At 36.1% G+C, this 26816-nt stretch overlaps 2 protein-coding genes across 4 annotated transcripts; one reads left to right on the forward strand and one right to left on the reverse strand.

The window, feature by feature from the left end:
- Positions 1–4523: 4523 nt before the first annotated feature.
- LOC137934993 (E3 ubiquitin-protein ligase SDIR1-like) lies at positions 4524–9967 on the reverse strand. Of its 3 annotated transcripts, XM_068779620.1 has the most exons (10): positions 9809–9967; positions 9395–9456; positions 7862–8021; positions 7654–7711; positions 7425–7477; positions 7081–7309; positions 6671–6800; positions 6398–6446; positions 5289–5414; positions 4524–5153 (listed from the first exon to the last, which is right to left on the reverse strand). In XM_068779620.1, exons 3-10 carry the CDS (start codon positions 7937–7939, stop codon positions 5028–5030), a joined length of 849 nt encoding a protein of 282 aa, XP_068635721.1. In that variant the 5' UTR covers positions 7940–8021; positions 9395–9456; positions 9809–9967; the 3' UTR covers positions 4524–5027. The 3 variants fall into 3 exon arrangements, with proteins under 3 accessions (XP_068635721.1, XP_068635729.1, XP_068635712.1); XM_068779628.1 differs by lacking the exon at positions 9395–9456 and having other exon boundaries at positions 7862–7943; XM_068779611.1 differs by lacking the exon at positions 9395–9456.
- Positions 9968–13668: 3701 nt separating this feature from the next.
- Positions 13669–16552, forward strand: LOC137935011 (probable galactinol--sucrose galactosyltransferase 6). The gene is made up of 5 exons (XM_068779637.1): positions 13669–13925; positions 14014–15348; positions 15443–15577; positions 15663–15972; positions 16078–16552. Exons 1-5 carry the CDS (start codon positions 13735–13737, stop codon positions 16450–16452), a joined length of 2346 nt encoding a protein of 781 aa, XP_068635738.1. The 5' UTR covers positions 13669–13734; the 3' UTR covers positions 16453–16552.
- The last annotated feature ends 10264 nt before the right edge of the window (positions 16553–26816 follow it).

Below are 26816 nucleotides of genomic sequence, written 5' to 3' on the forward strand. Positions count from 1 at the left end.
CTGATCCAGACAGGTAATGGTTGTTCAGAAGTCTCTAGGGTGTGCAAGCCTATATGCAGTATTTAAGAGAAAAAAAATGTCCATGAAAGATTCAAACGGGACATGTGGCGATAATTTATAACTAATAACCGGACTGGTTCTTTAATAACCTCTCCTTGGAATTTCCCTTTTCCCAAGTGAGATTTTTTTTTCTTTTTGTCTTATGTGAAAACACGTGGAACTAAAGTGTGGAAGGTTAAAAAAAGGAGTTTTAAAGGGACCCACAACGGAAATGTACCTCATAAATTATGATAAAGATCTTCAATGCTTAAAAAGAAGCACCCCGAATGAAGAAGATAATGAGAAAATTAGAGTATAAATGTTCAAGTCATATGTCAAAACTTAGTCACAAATGTAAGAGAGTATTCCTAAACTCCTTTTCTTTGAGTACAATAGTGAATATAGAGTTTTAGGTCACATATTGAATGACATTTTTAAGAACATCATATACATCCCTTAGAACATGTTAGAGCACTTAGATAAAATCATTCTCATACTTTTAAAGTCAACTTAATTGAACTGGCATTAGAGTGATCGATCCACCTTTGCAAATGATTTATCATCCAGGAGTGTGCAGATCAAAACTATAAAGCATGACCAATCAACCATAATCGATTGATCAATGATCCAGATCCTATCCATATCATGCTATAAAGCATTATCGATCATCCCATTTGGATTAATCTATCAATACTATCTAGGCAAGCAAATTTAACATGGAATGATCGATCATCACACATGATTGATCTATTAGACAAAATCTTCCTAGTCAGAGACATAAAGCATGATGAACACATGAAGCTCATTGATCAATCATACTTTCATTGCACAACCAGAAAGAATTTTTGATTGATCTATCATCTCCTTACAATGATCGATCAACTTATCTTTTAAAGACCAATGGTAACATATTGATGAATTAGTCTATCAATTAATAAGTCCCATTCTGACATAAAAAAGAGTCGTTATGATCGATCAATCACTTTGTAGTGACCAATCAATCAATGTACTGATTTTACAAATGGGCAAAAAATGGATAGTTTGGCATGGGAAAGTTATAAATGCCCCCACCAAACTACACAGAGAAGTTAATGAGCATTTATTCGCAAATCTTTTGAGAATTTACTCTCAATCTTGAAAAACTTCTCAAAAGTGCTTAAGAGAGAGAGAGAGCCTCAACCTTGTAAAATCATTTTCTCTTTCTATTATTTTCCTTCCATTGCATTCTAGACAAACTTCATCACTCTATAATGAGCTGCTAAAAAAGTGGAAGTTTGGATCTCTCAAGAAGAAGGAACTCTCCCAGTAAAGGGTGTAAGTTTATCTAGAACCTATTCAATCTAGATAGAAAGGGACAGCTAGAGCAAGAATTTATCATCAGTCTCTATTAAGAATTAGACGCCCTAATTCCAAACTAAATGAGAACAATAATAATAATCGCAAAAGAGAGGAAAAACAAACACAAAAATACAACAAGATTTATACAGGTTCACCTCAAGGAGAGACTACGTCCTGTCTTCCGCCATTGCAGTAATCTACGATAAAGATGAAATAGTTTACATGAGACATCACACACACTTACAAGTGTTTTTCTCTAACCCTCGGGATATAACTTAAGATGCTCCTCAGATGGTGATAAAACCCTAATAACGGCACCCCTCAATTATAAAGAGAAAATTAGGGCAACTAACATACAAGAGTAAAATTCCCAAACAGCCCTTAGTGAAACAACAGTTAATATATAGTGGACTAAGCAGAGGCTCCGACCCCCCCCCCCCCCCTCTTCTTACCCCCATAGTGACCGTACCATGAAGGTCAATCCATGTACCGACTCAGCATAGGCCGTTGATTAGGTTCCACAACTTAACAGTCTCTTGGGGAGATTGTTATTGTAAAAGAGTGTATTGAGTTATATGTTGCTTAAAGATAACCAAAATTTCTTTGTGTAAATTCCAGCTATTAGGGCTTTGAAATAGTGCAATTTTTCAAGCAAGGGTCTTCAGCGGTGAATACTATTAGAGGAACATCGATAACAAAAAATCTCCTTGTTGTGGTGTGTAAATGTTTAATTTTTATTGAATTTGTAAACTTGTGTGATTCTTAATTTACATGCCTTACATAGCTTTTAATACACCACAACTTTAACCGGAAGGAGACGACTATGCAACACATACTTCCAAAGTGATATTTTTAAAAAAAAATTAAGGGAGACTATAACGGTAAAATTTAATAGACTTGATCAAGTATCATTTTTTTGGGAGACCACAATTTTTTAAAGTTAACTGTGTGGAAGATACACAACCAAGTAACAAAAATGCAAAACTTGAAAACAACATTGAAGGAAGATATTGCATACCTTGAATGACCACATCATGGAGTGATTAAGTTTGATAAAAAATTTCTGATTAGAAGAGCAATTTGGCTAAAAAATATGATTTAGGAAAAAAGGAAACTCAATTCATGTCAATGCACGGAGAGATAATAAGAGAAAATAGGGGAAAAAAAGATTTTTGGTAGAACTAACCTTTAGCACTTATGATATTGATATCTCCAAAAATATAGCTCATAATTATAAACGGCTTGTTCTTCAAGAAACTAGACTCAAATATCTTTAAATTTATATTTAATTTGACATAAAAAACATTCTTTCTTGGATCTTTTATGAGATCTTTATTTTCTTCGTTTTGTTGCTTAACCCTTTCTGATTCCAATGCAAATATCTCCTTAAATATAAATTAGATTGACACGCAATTTTATCCTTCTGAAATTATAAATTTTTTTCATAAAATATACTTCTTTTGAATGAAAGAATTTGATATATTTCGAACTTTGAAAATCTGACCGAACTGAGTACTCTCTCTTCATTGATCATCTCCCTGTAGAAAACTCAGATTGAGAATTGGTTTGATAAGGTAGAAAATAAACTTATAGATATTTATTTTAAAATATAAATCTCCTTATAAAGTCTCATTCCCGATGGCTTAAACAACTCGAAAAGTGAACTTGTCTACTGCTGCTCGAAATCCTCTTTCAATCTGACCTTTGCTGTTTCAAATATCGATTCCTCTTTGTAGAAAACTCCAATTGTCAAAATTACTTTCGCATTCGAAAGTAGACTCGAAGATATTTCTTTCAACATATAATTTTGAATATGAAAAGTTCATTATGGAGATGCGAATGCCAAGAAACCAACATATACTGGGACATAAAAGAAAGGAAAAAGATAAAATACAAATCTAAACTACTAGAGATGATATATCAGAAAAGGCTCACATTATCCTTGTGGGTTGACTGAGTCAACTCATAGAACCTACTTCGTTACCATGTTGAATTTCTGTAAAAGAGAAAAACTTCACTGACTTGATGTAATTTGAGTACATGAGTTCTATTAACAATAGAGGAAACAAGTAAATTCCAATTACAATTAATTTACCCTTATCCCAGTAACACCCAAAGTTAAACACTAAAATATAAGCCCTAAAATAATTGAACAACTGAACATAAATAAAAGAATAACATAACTAAAATACCTTTAATTAGGGCTCTTTTGTGAAACCTCTTCCTTTGAGACTTTTATAAGACTTCACCATATTAATTTTGACTCTGTGAGACTTCTTACTGTAAGAGTCATGTAAGACTCTTCCAATAAAGCTCTTCAACAACAAAACAAACTCTAATGTATGAATGTTTTATTAATTCACCCCCTCTTGAGAAGCTACCTGGGCTAACAATCCTCATTTTGCATAGTGAAGAAGACACTCTGAACTCAGGTTTTTCAGGCTGGGTTATAACTCCTCTATGCCCTAGACTATTGAAAACTAAGATTCATGTTACCATGCATATGTTAAATATCTATGCATAAATAGAGAACAATGAAAGACTTTGAAGGAGGGCCCTCTGCTCCAAATAATACTCTAAATTAACCTAATTTATATAAATAAATAAAAACTAAGGGGAAAGGCTACAAACCAGAGAACTATCATTCATTAGTGTTAAGGGGATACATTTATATATGTTGAATGAGTCTTCCTTATGTTTAGGGGCTCTTATTTTTCTGTTTCAATGAATCCCACCCTCATTGAATGTCCATGCAGCATGATGTGGACCCAAATTAAAAGTTTAGCATTAGATTGCTGCTCACACCTTCATATTCCCTTTGCTGGGAAGGGATGCAGTGGATCACCTTACATTATACACGAGGAAGTTCCTCACAGCTAAGGGTTCCCTCTAGTTGGATTATGGTACCATATGAGGGAAGCACCTTGCCTTGAAAACGGCAGCTCCTGTAGAGAATGACACAGACGAGGTGATGGGTTGATTCCAGTTTCTAACCTTGATGCTTTCTCACCAAAGTCCATGGAAATTTCGGAAATTGATATAAGACCGATTTACCAGTTTGCCGAGCCCCCTTTGACATTCATTTTGCTGAAAAGGGTCGCACCAACCGGTTGCGAGAAAAGCTTTCAATGTCTGTGCACTCATAATCCAAAATTCCCTAGTTCACCCAGTGTGCAATAAGACCACCAAAAAGTTTTCTGCTGAACAGAATAGCATTTCGGCAACAATTTCAGAGGTCTCAGCTGAACAGAAGAATCAAGGACAAAAAAAAAAAAAAAAAAATCTCAAATACAAGTTTATATCACTTCTGAATATAGGATATCCTCTTGTAGTCTGCCTTCCTCTCAAAAGCCAATGTGACACTGTTGAAACAGACAAGTTCCCTCTCCTGCTTAATGGAACTCCACTGGTTAACTCCTGTGATCTATTTTTCTACTTTGTACATTTCAGCAGTTAAGTGCTATAAGCCAGATTCCCCTCCTACGTTTAAAAAGTTACAATAGTAGAATTTTATATATTTGTGTCAATCTACAACTCTATCCATGTATTATATGCTCTCGTTTCATGTACTTACACAGACCCTCTAACCAACTAAAAGGTTCCCCAACACATCCAACTTACGTCTACCAGTGAACAGTTCGTTGCAAGAACTAAACCAAGAACGAGCCTGCCACTCCGCTCTCTGGGTTTTCCTGCCACCCAGATGCTGCTTTGAATTTGCAGACTGGGCATGTGCCCTGTTGCCGCAACCATGGATCAATGCAGTTTGCGTGAAACTGAAAAAGAATTTGACAGTACAAGGTAAATAACTAATCAACAAATCCAGTAGAACACTTGAGCAACAGAGTAAATAGGCATCTACAAAAATATTCGACAGTCAACAAGCAATTGATACTAGTTGTTAAAAAAACCTGATGTAAGCATGGTAGACTACGAATCAGCTCCCCAACATTGACTTGTTCCAAGCAAACACTACAAGTGAGCTCATCTTTGGGATTTTTGGTATTCCCATCCAACTTAGATAAGTCCTGTCTCCTCTGCATAACAGAAATAGACAACAATGAAAGAACTGAGAGAAGGAAACATAATGACCCATACGGACAAGTGGAACTTTCCTGCCTCATTGATACTCTGGCTAGCACACTAGAAGTGTTTCAAGTATTAAGGCATGGGTGCTGTAACCATTAGGCAGCATGTTTCTCCTATTGGCCTTAGGGTCTGTACCCTAGCTGCACCATTGAAATTTCAACATCCCCTATATCTTTGAATATGACCACTGAGAAGAACAGGGAAGCAATAATAAATTTGAACAGGAAAGCAGTATAAAAAACTATCGAAGAGTGAACAAAGAGACAAGAGCTTGGAATGCCCAAGACAACAAGTGCTCTATGATTTGTGCATGTCATCTCAATAGAAATGACATTAAACCACCAAGCTAAAAAATGCCAGACGGACCACTGACTACATGATATCAAAATGTTTTTCAGTTTATTCAATCATCTGCCAGTGGAGTTGCCACCAAAGGAAATTTTTAACTGGCGTCCAGCCATCTACCTGCATATATACAGATAATACACCTTTCTGTACTGTTCTGCATTTGCGTCCTTTTAGTTACCCCAAGATGAGGCAGTTCAACACTCGATGTTGTTGACATAATCATGAAAGTCAATCACTGTAGGCAATACCAGGAGATCCATTATAGAGATGCGAGAAAAGTCTTAGTCATCAAATGTGAACACAATACTGATATGAACATCCATTAAATGACCAACAATAAAGGCTAAATGCAGGGTTGAGGACCATTGTTGGTCAATGAACAGAAACTGAAAAGCAAGACTATGTGCCATAATTTAAGAAGAAGAAGAAGAAAAGAACAAAAAGCAACCAGTAAGGATCTGCCCATTCCTGCAATAATGGATACTTGTCGAGATAAGGGTTTTCTGTCCCCCTTCAGAGAGAGAGAGAGAGAGTTGCCATTCTTTCCATGTCTAAATAATGAAGTATAGGTGCTAGACAATACCTCTGTCATGGATGCAGAAGAAGACGCTTGCAGAAGTGATGAGCCCTCACTGCAGATGAGAAAGATATTGCATTAGTTCCTCAAAATTTATCAGAGCATCTCATCCGTGAGAGAAAAAATAAATTTCATTGTTAAACCCTAGTTCATGAATAGTGTACAAGAAGAGACCAATAGAGTGACCAAGCAAACATAAATAAATAACATACGAAGACCTATTATTACAGACAAATATTGCAAACATAAGACCATTTTACTGACAAACTTCTAACTTACTTTTGCGGACTTGATGACTGATGAGACAGAACTTTGTATTTGTGAACTGGAAGGGCATTAATCTCCTCCTCACTCATTGATGGAGCACCAGGAGAATTATCATTTTCAAGTGCTCTTAAAGCATCATAATCTGCAATGAAGTAAATGATCCAGTTTAACCACAGAAGCCTCCAAAAACCTCCCATCTAGCTGATATGAACTAAAATAGACTTCTAATAAGCAAGAGCCACTTGTTCTCCACCAAATCTCTTAAAATGTTTTAAATGCAAATAATTGCATCCTTGCATAATTACACATATTCATACCTAAGTGAATTCTAATAAGCAATAGCCACTAGTTCTCCACCAAATCTCTTAAAATGTTTATAATGCAAAACAATTGCATCCTTGCATAACTACACATATTCATACCTAAGTCATCGAATTCACGGTCAAGCAGTGCGAGTTGGAGCCTCAGTCCTTGCAATCTTCCTCTTGTTGCAAAAGCAATAGAAGGGGGCATATGAAGCCGCAACTCAGTGTGACCAAGCAGGCCACTGGCTGCTGCAGCATGAGCCTGGGCCTGGGCTTGAAGTTGTTGACAAGTTGCATACATCCTGAGGCTTGTGGCCATAAGAAAAACACCCAAAACTAACCAAAGCTACAACAAAAAAAGAAACGTGTCTTCTTATAAGATAATATAAAATGCTGCATGTATCTTCTTAGCAGGCAAAGTAGTTTCTATAGGGAACATACTAATTTAAGACTAGGAATACCAGAAAATTTGGTGACATCTGATGTGAGTTCAGTATCATGAACAGCAACAGAACTGCTGGAATAATCAGATTCAACAAGGATTAGAGTTGAGAGATATAAAGGGGAGATCATCTCCATCATGGTTTTGTGCACATAAGGAGATCAATGAAAGAAATTAATCCTAGTAAGGGACCATAAAAAATGGAAACAAAAGAAAAGGTGAGGAAAGTGAGAGAAAGGAAACAGTACCTGTGACAAGAAAAGCCATTGAATTGGCATTCACAGGCCTACCCCCAGGATGCACACGCTGGATGTTAGAACATAAGTGAGACATAACCAACAAAATAAGCTTACAGGTGCAATTTATATATATATATATATATATATGTGTGTGTGTGTGTGTGTGTGTGTGTGTGTAAAACACTTATCAACAAAAATGATCACATCAAGAATGTACCACAGCACGCCTTTCCGGGATGAATCCAGGGAATCCACTCTCCAGGTCTGCTCGAGTCCCCCGGAAAACAAAACTCATCTTGCTGGAGTTAAATGAAATAATCTCCACTATCAGAGTATAAAATTACCAGAATATCTCCAAATCTGACCCCACTGCAAAACTAGTTAAAAAAAAAAAAAAAAAAAAAAGCTAGTAAACCTGGGAAATGGTAACATATTAGTAGAAATAACAATGGAAAAGGTTCACTTGACAGCAAGTGAACATGAGTTGCTTTTATCAGATATGCATTAAAAACAAGTGAAAATGAGTTGCTTTACCAGATATCCATTAAAAATAAAAATAAAAGAATAAAAGGATAAAAAAACTTAAACATACATCCTTGTGTGGGAAAGAAATAGGATTTTGACAAACATGAAGAATCAAAATCATTCCATCTTTTTTGCTTTTTAGAAATAACGAGCCAAGAAAACAGAAAATGTTTTTCTTTTAAAAATAGTGAATAACTTTGAAATTTGATTCTACACATGCCTAAGCCTTCAATAACATATTGATTGACAAGGGACAAACCAAAAACATCTTCCAGAAGTGACTTCCTATTTGCTGATGTTTAATTTATTCCAATTTTACTTGAGAGAATATGTTGCTGGACACTACATTTAGCATTCCTCCAAGTGAGTCCCACCATATACCAAGAGACTAGTGCTATTTATCCTATAAATTATAAAGCTATTATCATAAGGGTCCAAGTCCACAACAAACTGACTAGCCGAGAATAACCATTTAGCATTCTTCCAAGCGAGTCTTGCTAATGCCACTTCCCATTTGATCATCTCAGGATAGCTCCTAGCATTAACTGATGGGGGATTATTTACATTAACAGACCGTCACAACCCTATCTAAACAAACAGACAACAACCCTCACATATAGGCAACACAAACAGGGTAAAAACTAATCATGGCACAAACTAGGGGCAATAGAACAAACACTCTGCTCTAATACTAAGTTAAGAATCAGTCTAGGTTCACACCAAAATGACTAGCTGAAGGAAATCTTTTTTCTTAATCAATAACCACAGGATTTTTCATCACATGAACCAAGATGGGATTATTCCCACTAACAATAATGCTTTACTCATGGAGAAGTTTCTCTTTCATTTCATGGGCTATTTTGCTCGCTAACATGACATTATCTTAAGCACAATTTCACTTCCCATTGAAAATTTGGTAATCATTCATGTACATGACACTCACCTCTCAAAGGTTATCAGTTTGCCACATCACTAATATTCAATCCAGGTAATCCTTTGAAATTATGAAAAGTGCAACTCAACAAAATAAACAAAAAACTGGGCCAATGTAGTAAAGAAATTACTTTACATCAAAACGTCACTACTTGGCCTCGATATTTTTTATTGTTATTATTTGAAAACAAACTATTTGGCCTAGTTTCATCATCTTGCCTATACAAGTCCAGATCATTCCGTTTATTGTATTTCAAACCAAAAATCAGACCCTGTCTTTATTTTAACGCACCGGAAGTTCTTCAGTACGACTAAGCTGAACTGTCCCAATGAATTGGTTCGGGGGGAGATGTCCTGATCCATAAATCAACAGCAAATAGAACAATTAACTAAAAAGAAAACACCATTTTTTCTAGTATTAGCGTTTCAAAACCAAATTTGAAGCAGAAACAAGCGCAGTTGCCGAATTCAACTTCCCATAGATTCATCTTTATATCCTTACGAGAGATCCTAACTAATTGACCGTAATCCCAGAAGCGCAACAGCAACCCAAAAAGAAACGAAGACGAGAAAACAGAACTCTTGCAGCGCATAACACCCATAAGAACAAAATGAGAACATCAAATTTCTAAAACCCAAGTAATCATCCAACCCTAGCACCAGAAATGAAGTGGGGAAGAACATGAAACGATGCAATAGTACTTACAAGTTACAATGTCGAATGAAACGGGATGAGTAAGAAAGGAGGTAAGACCGAATGGCCCGACGAGGAACAATGAGACAAGGTGGGGAGTTTTGTTCTAGGAGGGGAAGAGAGGAACGACCAAGAACGCTCGACGGACTGACAGGTAAAAACACGCCAGTGGCAAAGACGAGTAGACTCACAGGTGGTGACCCGCTGGGTACATGTGGTAAGGACGAAATCTTTGTGATTTCGTCGTCACAAAGATTGAACAGTAATCTACGAGTACGGCAAAATAATTATGTTGAAAATATTTAGCGATCTGGATCGTTCTTAAAGGATGTCTATGGCCGAAGCAGAGTTCAAACATTCCACTCTCCAAAAAATTTAATCAAACAGAGATCATGACCCCTTCTGGTAAACCTGTTCTTTAAAAAATAAAATCCAAGTAAACTGGTAAGACAAACGTCAACATTTGGCCGCATAAATTTGGAATGGCAGTTACGAGGTAAGACTATCTAATCCTTGTAACCTTAAAAGCGCTGTTCTACTAAAATTGACTGGGTTGTTCATTAAGTTTGAATTATAATCTGCTCATATTGGATTCCATGGTGCCTCTAATTTTCGTTCAATGGGATTTATTCTCCTAAATGGATGGATCCATATGACCCACAAAGATAATGAAATCTTGTCAACCAACATATACAATACAATCTTTTTTTTAATTTATCATCTCTATTAATTTAGGTCTGTATTCTACTTTTTTCTTCCTCATTGATATTTTTATCCTAGTAACCATTTTCTTTGGAGTTAGCATTTCCATACTACTCTTTCTATATTAAAAATTATATATTTATGGAAATGACTTTGAGTCTATTTTTTAAAAAAAATTAATTTTTTATACAAAGAGAAATTGGCATGCAGTAAAGGTCAGGCAACAGGAATATTTCAAGCAAGAGCAAAAAGGCTTATTTTTTACGCATTTTATGCCATCAAGATTGAGACTTTATATGACAATTGTATATGAAAAGAAAGCTATTGGAGTCTAGTTTCTAACCCATAAACCATTTCTCAATCCGATTTTTGTAGAGGAGATATCAACATCGAAAGACTCGAAGATTATGCTAAAAGAATGTTGCTTATGAAAATCAGAATTCTAAGCTCATTCCTCAAATATAAGTCTAAATTTCCACATGAAACTCTAAATTAGGATTTGAGGTTGTTTCAAAAGAGAAACAAGGAAAAAGAAAGGTCTATTTTCCCTTTTTTTTTTCTATTGAAGTTTTTTATTTTATTATACTAACTTGCTACCATTGACTGTTAGGCTGACCAAGTGCTCTTGTTCAAGTCCTTTTACTACCCTTATGCGTCATTGAGTTTTCCCCCAAAATTTTTTATTTTTTGGTCAATTATGGTAAACTTTTTGCACCCACTTAATGTTGCTTCATTATAGTTATTGAAATCTCAATAGACATGATTGAAATCTTACCTTTTAATTTGTTTTATCCTCTTTATTTTTTTTTTGTTAAGGCTTGTCACTCTCATTAATCTATTGATTTGATGAGCGCCTCCTATTTTCAAAGTATGTGTGCCACATTGTCGCCTCATTTCGTTTGAAGCATGAATGTTACTATCTTTGTATTCCTCTAACATTTCTTCTATTTATAATTTTTTTTATCACTTCAGAGTAATGCCTATAAACCCACTACTTACAAATAATAAGAATCTATCTAACATCCAACTTAAATAAGTTCTTTTACTCTTTTTACTCAAATGGTATTTTTGAGCCACTCTTACAAAAATAAGTAGATTCTTTTTATTGCTTTTATTGGTCTCTGTCTTTAAATTTGAGTAGCCTTTTTAGACTAGTTTTTGCAGTTTTGTCATTGGTTAAGGGGTAATATTTCTCCTCTCATATTTATTTTGTGTAACTAGAGCCTCAAGTGTGGGGATTCTCAGGTACAACAAAATGGAGTTAAGTAGTTCAAAGGTATTGTGTTTTATTTGAAAAAACAAAATTGAAGAATAACCTCCCACTATTTCACTTCAATGGTTTAAAAACAGTCGTAATTTTCAAAGAATTCAATCAAAATTTTCAAAGAATTTTGATTGAATTCTTCAAAAATTTTGATTGTTTTTAAACCATTGAAGTGAAATAATGGAAGGTTATTCTTTGATTTTTTTTAGATAAAACAGAAAACCTTTGAACTCTACCAACTTGTTCCACTTAACTCCATTTGAAAAATTAATCCTGCACCAAGAATAAAACTAAAAAAACCAGTTGAAATTTTAGGTCAATAAAAAGAATCTACTCACTTTTGTAAGGGTGGCTAAACTATTTGGGTAAAAAGAGTAAAAGAGTTGATTTAAGTTGGATGTTAGACATAATCCTGTTATTTGCAAGTAGTGGGTCTATTGCATTCCTCCAAAGTGAAATAAAATTACAAATAGAAGAAATACTAGAGGAACATAAAGGTAACAATACACGTGCTTTAGACGAAAGGAGGTGACAATGCAACTCCATTCTTTCAAAATAAAAGGTTCTTATCAAATCAGTAAATAATTGAGAGTGACCAATTTTGACACAAAAAGGATAAAACAAATTAAAATATCAAATTTCTATCAAATCTTTTGAGACTTCATTAACTAGAATGAAGTAACATTAAGTCGGAGCAAAACGTTTACCATAATTGACCAAAAAATAAAAACTTTTAAGGAAAACTGAATTATGCATAAGGGCACTGAAATGAGTTGAATAAGAAAATTTGTTCATCCTAAAAGTCAATAATAGCAAGTTAGTAAAATAAAATAAAAAACTTCAATAGAAAAAAGTGAGAAAAGTGAGAAATGGACCCTTCAAATACGAAAAGTTATTTGAAATACTATCTCAATCATCAACGACTATCTCAAGTGTTTGATCAATAAGCCATCCCATTAACATGGGCATTTATGTTAGAATAACGTTTATATCCAAAAAGAAAATCGGTTGGTATACGTCACGTTACCTTTCATTGTTTTCTTGTAGCTCGTCACATTCCACGACCCATGCTCTTCATCCGCGTTCCCTGACTTGATCGATCGAGCCACATCGACGGATCAAGTTGCACGTGGGATATGACTTTAGGGTTTGTCAGTCAATTTCGTCCTTTTAAGCAAAAACCAAGGACGACAAGTAAAACCTTTGAAAGGTACGGATGGATCGAAACAAAAGCCCAGCAGCTCCACGGGTAATTGAAAATCTTTTAAAAAGCGAATCGGCCGCGAGAGGAGACAAGTCTCTCTATTGGAAGACGCGGATCCAGCGCAGCAGGCGAATTCTTTGGTAGGCGGATAGGCCTCCCCTTCTCCTTCTGGGTTCCCTGCTGGAGACGACGTAGATCCGACGTGGCTATCTAATCCCCCGTCAACCTTAACTGCGGATTTCCCTAAGCCTTCAGCGGTGCTTCCTGTTTTCTGGCCGTTACAGAGAAACACAGAGCGGCGCGGTCGAGAGGGAGCTGGTAAGCATCATGGTGGCTGGATGTTTGATCTCTACGTACAATACCCTGCCTTCCATCTGCATAAATAGGAAGCCTTTCGCCCATCACCCCAAGTCTCTTCAGTTTCGTCTCTCGTTTCTCTCCCAGCCATCACTCTTCTCCGGTACACATTATCCCTTCCTTCTTTCTCTCTCTTTTTCCGGCCCCTATTCTTTCTCCTTTCTTTTCGTAGCTGACGGTTCTCTCTTGTCTTGTTTTTATCATATTACTATCGCCGTCGCAGTTTTTTCACATCAGATCGACTTCATCTTTCTCAGCCAGTTACGGTGAGTGGAACGTAACGATTCTGTTTTTCGTTTTTTGTAAAGGAACATCTCATAAATAGGTTTTGGATTACGATTATTGCAGAAGAAACAAGAGATCAGCTCAGTTTACATTGAAGAAGAGAAGAAGAAGGAAACCGATCAGAAGATGACCATTACACCGGCGGTACGAATTGCAGAGCGCAACCTTGTTATAAAGGACCGCATTATTCTTACAGGGGTGCCTGATAATGTTATCTCGACCTCCGCTGCCTCCTCTGCTCCTGTCGACGGGATTTTTTTGGGTGCGGATTTTGAAGAGAGCAAAAGCCGCCATGTCGTCTCCCTCGGTACATTCAGGTAATCTAAGAATGTCGACTTCTGCAAGCTGATAAATTTGAACCAATTAGTGAAGTTTATTAAAGTTAAGTCGCATATTGTTCTTCAGAGGCGGCCGATTTCTCTCGTGTTTCCGTTTCAAGCTGTGGTGGATGGCTCAGAGGATGGGCGATCGAGGCCGAGACATTCCACTCGAGACTCAACTCCTACTGGTTGAATCCAAAGATTCGTCAAATTCGGAAATCAACGAGGAAAACTCTCAGATGTTGTACACCGTCTTCCTCCCCCTCGTCGAGGGCCCTTTCCGAGCGTGTCTCCGGGGCAACACACAGGACGAAATCGAGCTCTGCATCGAGAGCGGCGATTCTGAGACAAAACTCTCCGCCTTCTCGCATGCTCTCTTCGTCGGTGCCGACACCGATCCCTTCGCTGCCATTGCCGAGGCCATCTCCGCCGTCAAATCCCATCTCAAGACTTTCCGGGTGAGGTCCGAGAAGAGACTCCCAGGAATATTGGACTGTTTCGGTTGGTGCACGTGGGACGCTTTCTACCAAGAGGTGACTCAGGAAGGCGTGGAGGCCGGACTGGCGAGTTTGACCGCAGGCGGAGCGCCGCCCAAGTTCGTTATTATCGATGATGGATGGCAATCGGTGGGTTCGGATCCGAAAGCCGAGTCGGAGAATCAGGAACCGGAGGAAAATGGGCAGCAGCCCCTTCTGAGATTAACCGACATCAAAGAAAACAGCAAGTTCCAAACAAAGGAGGGACATGCAAAGGGGATCGAGAACATTGTGAGCATCGCCAAGGAGAAACACGGGCTCAAGTACGTCTACGTGTGGCACGCGATCACGGGCTACTGGGGCGGGGTTCGGCCCGGGGTGGAGGGCATGGAGCAGTACGGGTCGAAGATGCAGTACCCGATGGTCTCCCCTGGTGTGGCGGGGAATGAACCCGGTTGGAAGACGGACGCATTAGCGGTTCAGGGACTGGGCCTGGTGAACCCGAAGCAGGTGTACCGATTCTACAACGAGTTGCACGGGTACCTCGCGGCTGCCGGTGTGGACGGGGTTAAGGTTGACGTGCAGTGCATTCTTGAGACGCTTGGCGCCGGACTGGGCGGTAGGGTTCAGGTGACACGGCACTACCACCAGGCATTGGACGTTTCCGTTGCCAAAAATTTCCCCGACAACGGCTGCATCGCCTGCATGAGCCACAATACTGACGCTCTCTATTGCTCGAAGCAGACGGCGGTGGTAAGGGCATCAGACGATTTCTACCCGCGAGATCCGATGTCGCACACAATCCACATAGCGTCAGTGGCATACAACAGCGTCTTCTTGGGGGAGTTTATGCAGCCCGACTGGGACATGTTTCACTCCCTGCATCCTGCCGCCGAGTATCACGCCTCCGCCAGAGCCATCAGCGGCGGACCAATCTATGTCAGGTTTGTAGGTTCCAAGTTCACGGTTCAGTTTTCTCCGGTAAACTACGATAATTCAGACCGAATTAACCTATATATCGACTGTTTGATTCACCAGTGACGCCCCTGGAAAACACAACTTCGAGGTGCTCAAGAAGCTAGTCCTTCCTGACGGCTCCGTACTCCGGGCTGCCCTGCCTGGACGCCCCACTAAAGATTGTCTCTTTACAGACCCAGCCCGAGATGGCGTCAGGTAATCCTATGATAGTGCTCCATTAATTTGGGTAAACCTAAATTCGCACCAATCTCATTTGGTTTTTTCTTGTTCGATTATTCAGTTTGCTCAAGATATGGAACATGAACAAATACACGGGGGTATTAGGAGTCTACAACTGCCAAGGGGCGGCTTGGAACACGGTGGAGAAGAAGAATACCTTCCATCAGGCAGGATCAGAGGCACTGACAGCCGCCGTGAGAGCCCGAGATGTCCATCTTATCTCTGAGGCTGCCGTCGATCCCAATTGGAATGGGGATTGCGCCGTCTATCGCCACTCTGACGGCGATTTAATACGCCTTCCAGACCGTGCCGCCATGCCCATCTCTCTCAAGGTCCTCGAGCACGAAATCTTCACTCTGTCACCTATCAAGGTTCGCTTCTCTCTCTCTCTCTCTGAGATTGATTATTTGATTTACACTCTCAGCCGCTTTCCCCCTTTCTCTCTTGGTACTGAAACATATCTGCCATTTATTCAGGCATTGGCTCCAGGGTTTGAGTTCGCACCGCTGGGACTCATCAAAATGTACAATGCCGGAGGAGCGATTATAGGGTTAAAATATCAAATTGAGGAATCCGCCGCTTTGTCGGAACTGGCTAGTGGTTATGTCAGCGAAGCGTCTCTGGAGCAGCGATTAAAGAACAGGAGCTCGCGTGCGGTGGCTACAGTTACAGTGGAAGTGAAGGGGCGCGGTCGATTTGGATCTTACTCTTCGGTTAAACCCAGGAAATGCTCAGTGGGCTCCAAAGCAGTGGACTTTGGCTATGATTCCTTGTCCGGTCTTCTTTCTCTATCCTTGGACAGCATGCCCGGAAGTCAGAAACAAGGCCATATTGTAGAGGTTGAGTTGTAAGACCCCATTGGTGATTCACATTTTTTAGTAGAATTTGGAAACTGAAATTGAATACCCAATCATGTATTTTTTTTGTCATAATAAATTTAATTTAATCTCCCTTGCCCTTCAAGTTGAATATTCTGGCATATCAAGATAATGCAGCAGAGGTCCCGGTCCCATTAAATTTCTCTTGTGACACCAATAGTTGAAGAGGCCTGCATGCCTCAATTCTATGTATAAAGACCTTGTTATATTCATCATAATTACACTTTAACACTCACTTCTCAAGTTAGACGATATAAATCATATAAGTCTAGTTTGCTATACAAATATACCAAATCTTTCTTATGTAATAATGTCTTTGTAAAGATATAGTGATGTTTTAGACTTCAGATATGGACTAGAAGTTTTGATACTTAACATGATATCTTTATGAAATGACAATCAACTTTTATGTTCTTTGTTAACTACACTAGGTATGCGATATATTAACTTCGGTAAACCAATCATCTGTCTTATATACCATGCTTATTGTTGTTTATATCAAATCACTTGCACTTGAGTACAAAAACTGCCGTCATCTTCCTCTCCTCGCAGTTGCCACTTCCGTCACCACCGCTTCCATCACTGCCGTCATCCACGACGACAGGTCCTCCCGGCGTCGTAACCCCCTTCCCTCCGCGTCATCTCGGTGAAAATCCTAAACCAGTAAGTTCAGGGGAGAAATAATCTCCCCCCTCCCCCGCGCAAGGATGATTTTACACGTGCGATTTCACATGTGCGAGATCATAAAGTAAAAAAACTAAAAATTTCTTAAACTCTCCTTCCTCATAGCTCTTGAAAAAAATTAAAAAACCATTTTATAGAAATAAGTTTCTATGATCTATTAGTGCCTCATGTTTTTTTAAACATTTTTCTAATTGAAAATTCTTATTAAAAATCATAAAATTTTCTAAGTAAGATTTTCCTACCAAGATGGGGTAGAAAACCGTATAGAAAATTTTTGAATAAGTATTTAACAGTTGATGTTGTAATACTTGTAGCATGAAGCAATTTTCATTGTAATTTTGTGTTTGACATTTTATTTGATTAAAAATTTATCGATAAGTATAATAATATATTAGATTGATTATTAATTTTTATTTATTTCCCTAGAAGAGGCAATAAAAGGTCCATTTAACTTTCCTAAGAAAATGTTAAAGTATTTCTTGTAATTTTCTAATAAGTCACTAATAGTAATAGGATTTTATTTAAAGGTTTTTTGGGAATATGTATCATAGGAAAAATATTTCTAGTTTTTCCTAGAATATAAATTTTCATCTAGGGGCACTAAGGAGGTCATAGTAAATTTATGGCAAGATTAAAAAATTACAAAACAAGCTAGACAACAATTGGAGTAAAAAAGATTAATATTGGTGCATTTTAATTCATTATTGAAATTCAATCATGAACCTCCCCTATCATTCTTTGTTTTAAAATGTATGCATAATTTTATATATAATTTATTCGAAGCCACCCCTACGTGTGAGATCATAAACAAGGAAAAAAAAAAACTCTTTGTCCCTTCCTCAAGGCTCTTGAAGAAATTGAAAAGATATTTTAGTAGAAATACGTTTCTAGAGACTATTAGTGGTTTTTTCAATAAATGTTGAAAGGGCATTTTTAGTAGAAATATAGGGACCATTAGTGCCTCATGTTTTTTGAAAATATTTTTCTAATTATAAATTCTTGTTAAAAAATCATATAATTTTCTAAGTAAGATTTTCTTGCCAAGTTGGGCTAGAAAGCCATATCGAAAATTTTTTAATAAGTATTTGACAGTTGATGATATAATACTTTAGCATGAGGCAATTTTCATAGCAATTTTGTGTTTGACATTTTATTTGATTAAAAATTCATCGATAAGTATAGTAATATATTAGATTAATTATTAATTTTTATTTATTTCCTCATAAAAGGCAATAAAAGGTCCATTTAACTTTCCTAAGAAAAATTTAAAATATTTCTTGTAATTTTCTAGTAAGTCTCTAATAGTAATAGGATTTTATTTAAAGGATTATTAATTTTTATTTTTGTGATTGTAAATTGATAGTGATATTTCATTTAATTTTTGTTGTGTTTGATTATTGTATGGAGTTTATTCATAATGTTATGCAATGTATGGAGTGTTTAGACTATTTTATGGAGTGTATGGAGTGTATAAGCAAATTTCATAGAGTGTTTATGGAATGTATAGACAATTTTATGGAGTGTTTATGCAGGTATTATGTATATAGATTATGCCCAATTTTAAGTAGAGGTCATGCCCTATTTTATGTAAAATATATGCATAACTTTATATATATTTTTTGAAAAGTTTTAAATGTATGTTGAAGCTCGAGCTCAGCTCGAACTCGGTTAAAATTTTTGGGCTTGAGCTCGATAACAATTTTAGGCTTGAGACGAGGTTTGGTTTGAAGTTCGGCTCAAAATATTTAAATCAAGTTCGGCTCGAACATAGGCAGGTTCGGGCTCGGTTCGGCTCGATGCCACCCCTACTTGATATAAGACCCATTTCAAGACGAAATATAACACTATTCATTTCAAGTTAGCCACAAGCTACTTGAGTTTTGACTTGTAATAAATTAGATGACATAAAAAATAGTCAATAAAACTAGAGATAATGAACCCATGTAGTAAATTAACACATATAACTTTTTGTTTAAACCAAATGACAAACTCTTCTTCATGTCTCTGGTTTAGGTTAGTTGTATCCTCCTTTCGCAAAATTTCTCTGTGTTGACTATAAAATAAAAATGCTATATGATTTATGAATAATATTCTATAATTAAAATCTTGAAAAATATATATTATTCGTATACTTACAACATGTATTGTTTGATCCCATTGAAATTGTTAAGTAAAACCCACAACATCTTGTCATACAACTTCGTGTTGAGGTTCAATTCTCTTTTTGCACTTAGTTCAAGTGCGGTGGGTGCAAAAATTGAGAGTTCTATCATAATTTTTATCCATCCTATTAAAAATTGCCTCAACACCATTCATGTACAATGAGCAAATTGTCAAAGATTTGTTGTCATTATATGCTTCTATAATTGAACCCTCTGGATAAGCTCTATTCTGTACCAATATTATCAATTTACGAAGGAACCTCTCGATTGGGTACATCCACCGATACTATACTAGACCACATAATAGTGCTTTCTTGGGGTAGATGAATTGCCAAATGGACCATTATATAAAAAAATGATGGTGAAATTATTTTTTCCAACTTGCATAAGATCACCATGAAGTCGCCTTTTAATTTCTTTAATGCATTAACTCTAAGTGTTTTTTAACACAACTCTCTGAAGAATAATCCTAGTTCAATAATTGAAGTAGTTACACTATTTGGTAGATAACCATGTAACTTCATTGGAAGCAAATATTGCATCATTATGTGACAATCATGATTTTTTAAATCTCATATGTTTGGGACATGATACATTTGAAGCAAAACCATCTAAGAACTTGATGCTACAAAACCATGTACAAAATCATCTTTTCTCTTGTTGAGTCATTATTATGCATGAGGCATATAAACCGAATTATTCTCTTCTCAAATACAACTCCCTTTTTATTCCCATATCTTTCAAGTCAAGTGTAGCATTATCTGAGTCTTTTGTTTTACCACCTTTCTCCAACAGTGGACCCGAAATACTCGCACACATGTTTTTTTCAATATGCATTACATTTAAATTATGTCTCTATCTCAACTTAAAGTAATAACTCAACTAAAAAATATACTCTTCGTCTTCCAATTCAGTTCATCGGCATATCGTTTCCTCTTCCTATTTGCTTGAGTTTTGCCATATAGAGTAGAGGGGAGCTCTTGAAATTTCTAATCAATGTCATATTCAGTTAACACTATCTGGGGGTGGGGGGTGGGGTGTGTTGTTGTTCCTATTTGCCATCAAAACTTCTATCCCTTCATCGTTATCATCCATAGGTAAAAAAAGTGGATGACCCATGTGACATTCTTTTTTTTTTCCATGTTTCAATCGCACAAAGTTAGTTTCACTCATACATATTGAACATGCCAACTTTCCCTTCGTACTCCAACGTGAATGTGATATGTAAGCTAATAAATCATTTATAGTCCAAAGAAGTGCCCATGCATTTTAAACACCTCTCATGTATGTGCATCAAAAGTCTGCACACCTTCTGACTATAACTCTTTCAACTCATTCGCCAAAGAGCTTAAATATATATATATATATATATATATATATATATATATATATATATATCAATGTCCAGGGGACTTTGGCCAAAGGAATTATTGAACTCATCATTTAATAGTGATCTTTCAAACATTTCCATAAGGCAGATTATACGACATCAATACCATGGGCATATGTTGTACGATGTACTCATATTGTCAAATGACTTGAAACTATCTGTTGCAAGCACTAAATGTGCATTCCTTGAGTTTGCAAGAAACCCCATGTGCCCTCTATTAAACTCATGCCAAAGTTCTGAATTTTTCAAATGTCTCAACATTTCTTTTTATCTAAATGCACCTTGGCATGCCACCTTATGTCTTTGGCTGTATCATTTGATGTAAACAACCACTAAAGTCTTAGTTTGAGTGAAAAATAACATAAGACCTTCTACTGAACTGAGTTATATTTGTTGTGTGCGTGTATATACTTAGGCTTGTGACATTGTAGACACTTGTATGCCTTTTCATATTCTTCTAAAACAAATTACAGTCATTTTTACATGCATGTATTTTTTGTAATGGAATCCCAATTCATGCAAAATTGTTTTGGCCTTGTAATAGTTATGGGGCGATTACTTCACAGGAGGAAATGCTTTTTTGAGAAAAGAGAGTATATTATCCAATGTTTTATTGCTCATGTTGGAAGTTGTTTTACTGGAAATAAAAAAAAGATGAGAAACTTTGTTTAACCCACTTGACAACCAGGGAATAATGGACTATTAGCATATATGAAGAAGCGAAATTTTTCATCAAACCCACTTGGTCCAACTCTTGGCTCTTGAGCATGACTACTGGACTTTGTTTAACTATCATTGATAAAGGTCTATTTAGCTTGTATATCATGGATACTACCCTCACTTTCCATTTGATAGTCGATTAATGTTATAGAAATCATCCTTTGAGGGGTTTTCTTATAGATATCGAATTGCTCACCATGTAAGGTTCGGCGGGTATAGCTAGGCAACTTCTTGTTCACATAGAAGTTATCCTCTTTCAAGTGTACATCTTGAAAAAACTTATTAGCACACCCTCTACGTTGGACAATACATCTTATTGTTTTACCCTACCACATGATTGGTGTATGTCATACAAATAAATGCCTCTTCCCCTTTATTATATTCTTCATTCAAGGGCTTGTTGCAAACTATTCTTATCCAACTCTTATCCATTTTCTGCATTGCATCAAAATATAAAAACCTACAAATCAGCCATTGACAACTGTACTAGAGAATACTCCAACACACTTAAGTCTAGATGGAAGAAGTCCCACACTAGGATTCCCAAATCACATCCAACTTCATTGTTCACTTGAATTCATGACTCCACCTCACCCATCCAGGACTCACATTTGTTTACTATTTTACGATTATAATTTAAGACACTTGTCAAAATTTTGGCAGCATCTCCCCACACTCATCATGTTATTTCGACATAATTAGTTTACGTGCATACACCACATTACCTTATTGGAGCTCAGTGCATACTAGTAAACGAAGTATACAGTATAACACTCAGAATTTATGGGAGATGCATATGAGTGCATTGACAATTGTGCCAAACTATAATATTAAGAACAATAAACATTTTTGCCACTCCCAAATTGTCTTACAAGACAATTCAAGAGTTGTACAATCTTAATTTAATCTTCATTTATCACTTCATTTAAGACAATTCAAAATATTTAATCTTAATTTATCACTTCATTTAATAAATAGTTATTTTTATCAAGTAAAAAAATGCAAATTCAATTTGATTTAAAGAACAAATTTCTTAAAATTGATTATGTACCGAATTAAGTACTTGACTATTGAATTTAATTAATTTTACTAATTAAGTAATTGGTTATTAAATTTAAGTAATTTACTATTTAATTACTTACATGATTTAGTACTTAAGTAACCAGTTAATTAATTATATAATTAGGTACCTAATTAATTACACTAAATGGTTAATAATTACTAAATATTTCAATTAGCTACACTAATGTTTCAATTAATTAATGATAATTTTTATGGTTATGGTGGCTATGATTGGTGGATTTGGTAATTGGTCTATCCTGATTCTAATAGGTGCATTTTACTTAGCTTCGATCAAATAATATTTCATTCTGGTTGTTCCCACCTACACCATTACTCCTGTTAATTTAATCAATCTAACAATTTAATTAATTAATTAATAGTTAAATAATTATTAGTTATTACATTGAATGGTTTAATTGGTTAATTAATTAATTATTTAAATAATTAATAATTATTCAATTAGTTAATTGATTAATTTATTATTAGTTAACTAGAATTATTTCAATTAAATAATTATTTATTACATTAAGTGATTTATTTGGTTTTTTAATTCAAGAATTATTTAATTAAATATTTAATTATATAATTATACTTCATTAAGTTAATTGATTAATATGTAACTATAACATTAACTATTTCCTCTCCAAGTGAGTTTCATAATTTTTTTAGGAGAATTTAAATTTCCAATATTTTCCAAAAATTTGCTCTTTTTCACAAGGAAAAAAACAACAGAGAAAAACTTCTCCAACCAAAATTGTGCAATTTTTTGGGAGGGGGTATAATTTTCTGGGAGAGGATACCCTCTCCTAACTAATTGCACATTTTTTCTTGGAAAAATATAATTTTCCTATCTTTTTCCAATTTTGTTCTCTTCTTCGCAAGGAAAAAGGAGGAGAAGGAAAACAAGGAAAAAAAAAGAAAAGAAAAGGGAACAATGAAAAGGAAAATATCTTTCTTAGCAAATTAGGAAATTCGGCTGGAAAAGATTTTGATCTTTTGCGTTGAACTTTTAAATTTTTTGGGAGCAAATAATTGTCTCCAAACAAATTTGTAAACTTCGCCAAGAGCATCTTTTCCCAGGATCGTGAAAAATTAGTGGGAGGCTCTCTCCAAGCAAATATTTATAATTAGCTAGTAGAAGGTGACTTTTGCTAGCGAGATTAAAATTCTCTAGGAGAAAGTTGACTTCTTCCAATGAATTCCAAATTCGCTCTCAGGTTTTTTGATGGCAGAATCCAATTTTCTTTTATGAGTATCAAGTATTGCTCTCTATTTTTCTTTGGTACCGGATCTGCCCATAATTGTCCAGTTGTAAGTTCTCCATGTCACCAGAATATATCCTCCAATAAAATTAAAATAACCACTAGTGGAACGTTTTGTCAACTTTAGACCATGCATAGTCAGCAAAAAAAGAAAAAAAAAAGGAAAAACTTCTGTTAGGTTTATAAAATAAACCTTTCCTTGGAGATCTTTTCAGAAATCTCAAAATCCTATATACAACCTCCTTATGCACCATTCTAGGAGACTTCATAAATTGATTTAACACACTAACTTTAAACAATATGTTTGGTCTTGTAATAGTAACACAACAATTTTCCAACAAGTTTACGATATTGACCTTTATTTTTTAATAACCAACTATGTTCACAGTACAAATCTAGTCCAGATTTTATGGGGGTATCCAGTAGTTTGGTTCATAACAATCTAGTTTCCTATAACAGTTCTATTTTTTATTTTCTTTGTGATAATAAAACTCCATATAGACTGTGAGTTACCTCAATACGAAGAAGATACCTCAAAGTCCCCCAAATCCTTGGTTTGAAAAAAATGTTTGCAAATGATGTTTCATATCTGCAATTTCTCATACATCACTCTTGGACAAAAAAATACTGTCAACATACATTAATAAAATAACAATGCCAATTGACTGCCTAAAAAAACACTGAAAGATTATATTGGAAGATAAGCTCAAGCCCACACGACCAAGGAAGATCCACATATTTAAGATTATTATAAGATGGGCCCACACGAGCAAGGAAGGCCCACAAGATGGCCCCAAACTCATAAGAAGTAGGACCCACAATGATTACCATGAGTTGACATCCTTATCACATCAGTTGGAAGATCAAGTTGTCTTATGGTCACGCCAAAGAAGAGCTTTAGTTTGAGTTATGTTTGTCTTTTATCTATATTGAGTTATTTAGTTATGTTAGGACTTATCTTTAAGTGTTAGAGTTTGGGTGTAATTGAGACAAGGGTAGTTTTATTGTAATCGGACTCTACTACCTCCCTCTATTATAAATAGAGGTACATGTACTCTAGTTACAATAAGTTATTGATGTCAATGAAGTTCCTTTTCCATAAATTCAACTTGGTATCAGAGCAGGTTTTGTGAGTTGACTTGGTTAACTCACAGAGGTTATGTGATCATTTTCTCTAAACCCTAAACCCTAAGTCTAGGTTCGTAGTTATTTTTTTCAGTCCCTATACCTATATTTTTCTTTGCATTTTTTACCTCTATACAGAGTTTTTCATATTTCAAAATATATTAATGGAAAGATATTTGAGTCTACTTTCCAAAGAAAAATGATTTGTTCCAATCGGAGTTATCTACATAGATGTCGATATTTGAATGAGCAAAGGTTAGATTGCAAAAAGGTTCAAGCAGCAGCAACAATCTTTAGATTCTGAGGTATTTTTTGCTATCAAGAACTAGACTTTATATGAAGAAATATATATAAAAATAAATATATGTAAGTCTAGTCTTTTACCTATTCAACCAATTTTTTATCTGAGTTATCTACAAAGAGAAATTCATATTTGAAGCAGCAAAGGTTAGATTGAAAAAGAGGTTCGAGCGGCAGCAGAAAGCATCAACTTCCGAGGTATTTTATGCTATCAATAAAGAGACTTTATATGGAGAATTATATAAAAAAAGAAAGATACATAAGTCTATTTTCTTACCTATTCAACCAATTCTCTGTATGATTTTTTTTATAAGGAGATATTATTCTTGGAAGAGTCGATGATCATTCTTGGAAGAAAGGAGAAATAGTACGTAGTTCGGCCAGATGACAGAGACCAGAATCTATCAGACTTACGAGACGAGCTTTGAAGCGCTCAATAGAACCATCAGGCAAATATTTGGTCTGAAAAACCCATTTAGAACCCACAATAATGGTATGCGTCGGACGAGGAACTAAGATCCAGGTACAGTTATTTTGTAGAGCTTGAATTTTTTTATCCATAGCGGTTAGCCAGGTAGGATTCTTGGCAGCTGATTTGAACCCTTTGGGCACAATAGATGTCAAGAGAGCATAAAGGAGACCAAAAGAGCCAGAGTAAGCAAGATAAGCCGAGTGACGAGGTTTAAAAATTCCAGCCTTAGTGCGTATGAGCATAGGATGAGATCACATCGGGAGTGCGGCAACAGGAGCAGGGGGTCCAAGCGGACCAGAATCTGGGGACGGCAGAGGCGGACCTGTAAGCGAATCAGTGGCCTGCAAAGTCTCATCCACAGGATCAGTACAAATAACACAGGGATGAGAGCCGGATGGAGTAATGTGCGGGGAATGAGGCGCCGGAGGAGATGGGGACAAGACTGTTGGAGATTGACCAGGTTCCAAGAAGTTGGAGAATTGGAGAGAGGAGAGAGGTTGAGCCTGAGAAGATGCTAAGGAAGGGAAAATTGTCTCATCAAATTGGGCATGTCTGGTGATATATATTCTAGAAGTAAAGGGATCAAGACAATAAAAACCTTTATAAGATGAGCAATACCCCATAAAAATACATGGAAGACTACGTGGGGAAAATTTATTAGGCATATAATCACGTAAACAGGATTAAACACGACAACCAAAGGGATGGAAATTTGCATAATTGGGAGAAAAACCAAAGAGAAGTTCAAAGGGGGACTTACCGTCAAGAAGTGGTGTTGGCAAACGGTTGATGATGTAGGCAGCAGTGCTAAAGGTAGCAACCTAGTACCGAGGAGAGACGTGAGAATGAAAAAGCAGAGCCAAACTAGTTTCAGTGACATGACGATGTTTGCGTTCAGCACGGCCGTTTTGAGCAGGGGTATAAGGACAAGATAGTTGATGATGAATGCCAGATTGACGAAGGTAGTTTTTAAAACAATTGCTTGTAAATTTGGCACCACCATCACTTTGGAAAATTTTAATACAAGCATAATGTTGATTTTCCACAAATTTTTGAAATTGAAGAAAAATATCATAAAAATTAGATTTCAATTTCAATGGGTAAAACCAAGTAAATTGAGAAAAATCATCAACAAATAAGACATAGTAGACAAACCCCAA

Source organism: Aristolochia californica, unplaced genomic scaffold, assembly GCF_029961685.1.
Source record: "Aristolochia californica isolate CCGP_79_NKW_82.1479 unplaced genomic scaffold, dmAriCali1.0.hap1 SCAF_10, whole genome shotgun sequence".
Lineage (NCBI taxonomy): Eukaryota > Viridiplantae > Streptophyta > Magnoliopsida > Piperales > Aristolochiaceae > Aristolochia > Aristolochia californica.

Coding starts and splice junctions, on each gene's coding strand:
- LOC137934993 (XM_068779628.1), bottom strand. CDS start 7,939: ATGAGTTTTGTTTTCCGGGGGACTCGAGCAGACCTGGAGAGTGGATTC. Junction 7,712..7,861: donor TCCCGGAAAGGCGTGCTGTG/GTACATTCTTGA, acceptor TCTAACATCCAG/CGTGTGCATCCTGGGGGTAG. Junction 5,154..5,288: donor GTCTACCATGCTTACATCAG/GTTTTTTTAACA, acceptor ATTCTTTTTCAG/TTTCACGCAAACTGCATTGA.
- LOC137935011 (XM_068779637.1), top strand. CDS start 13,735: ATGACCATTACACCGGCGGTACGAATTGCAGAGCGCAACCTTGTTATA. Junction 13,926..14,013: donor GTCTCCCTCGGTACATTCAG/GTAATCTAAGAA, acceptor ATTGTTCTTCAG/AGGCGGCCGATTTCTCTCGT. Junction 15,578..15,662: donor CCAGCCCGAGATGGCGTCAG/GTAATCCTATGA, acceptor TCGATTATTCAG/TTTGCTCAAGATATGGAACA.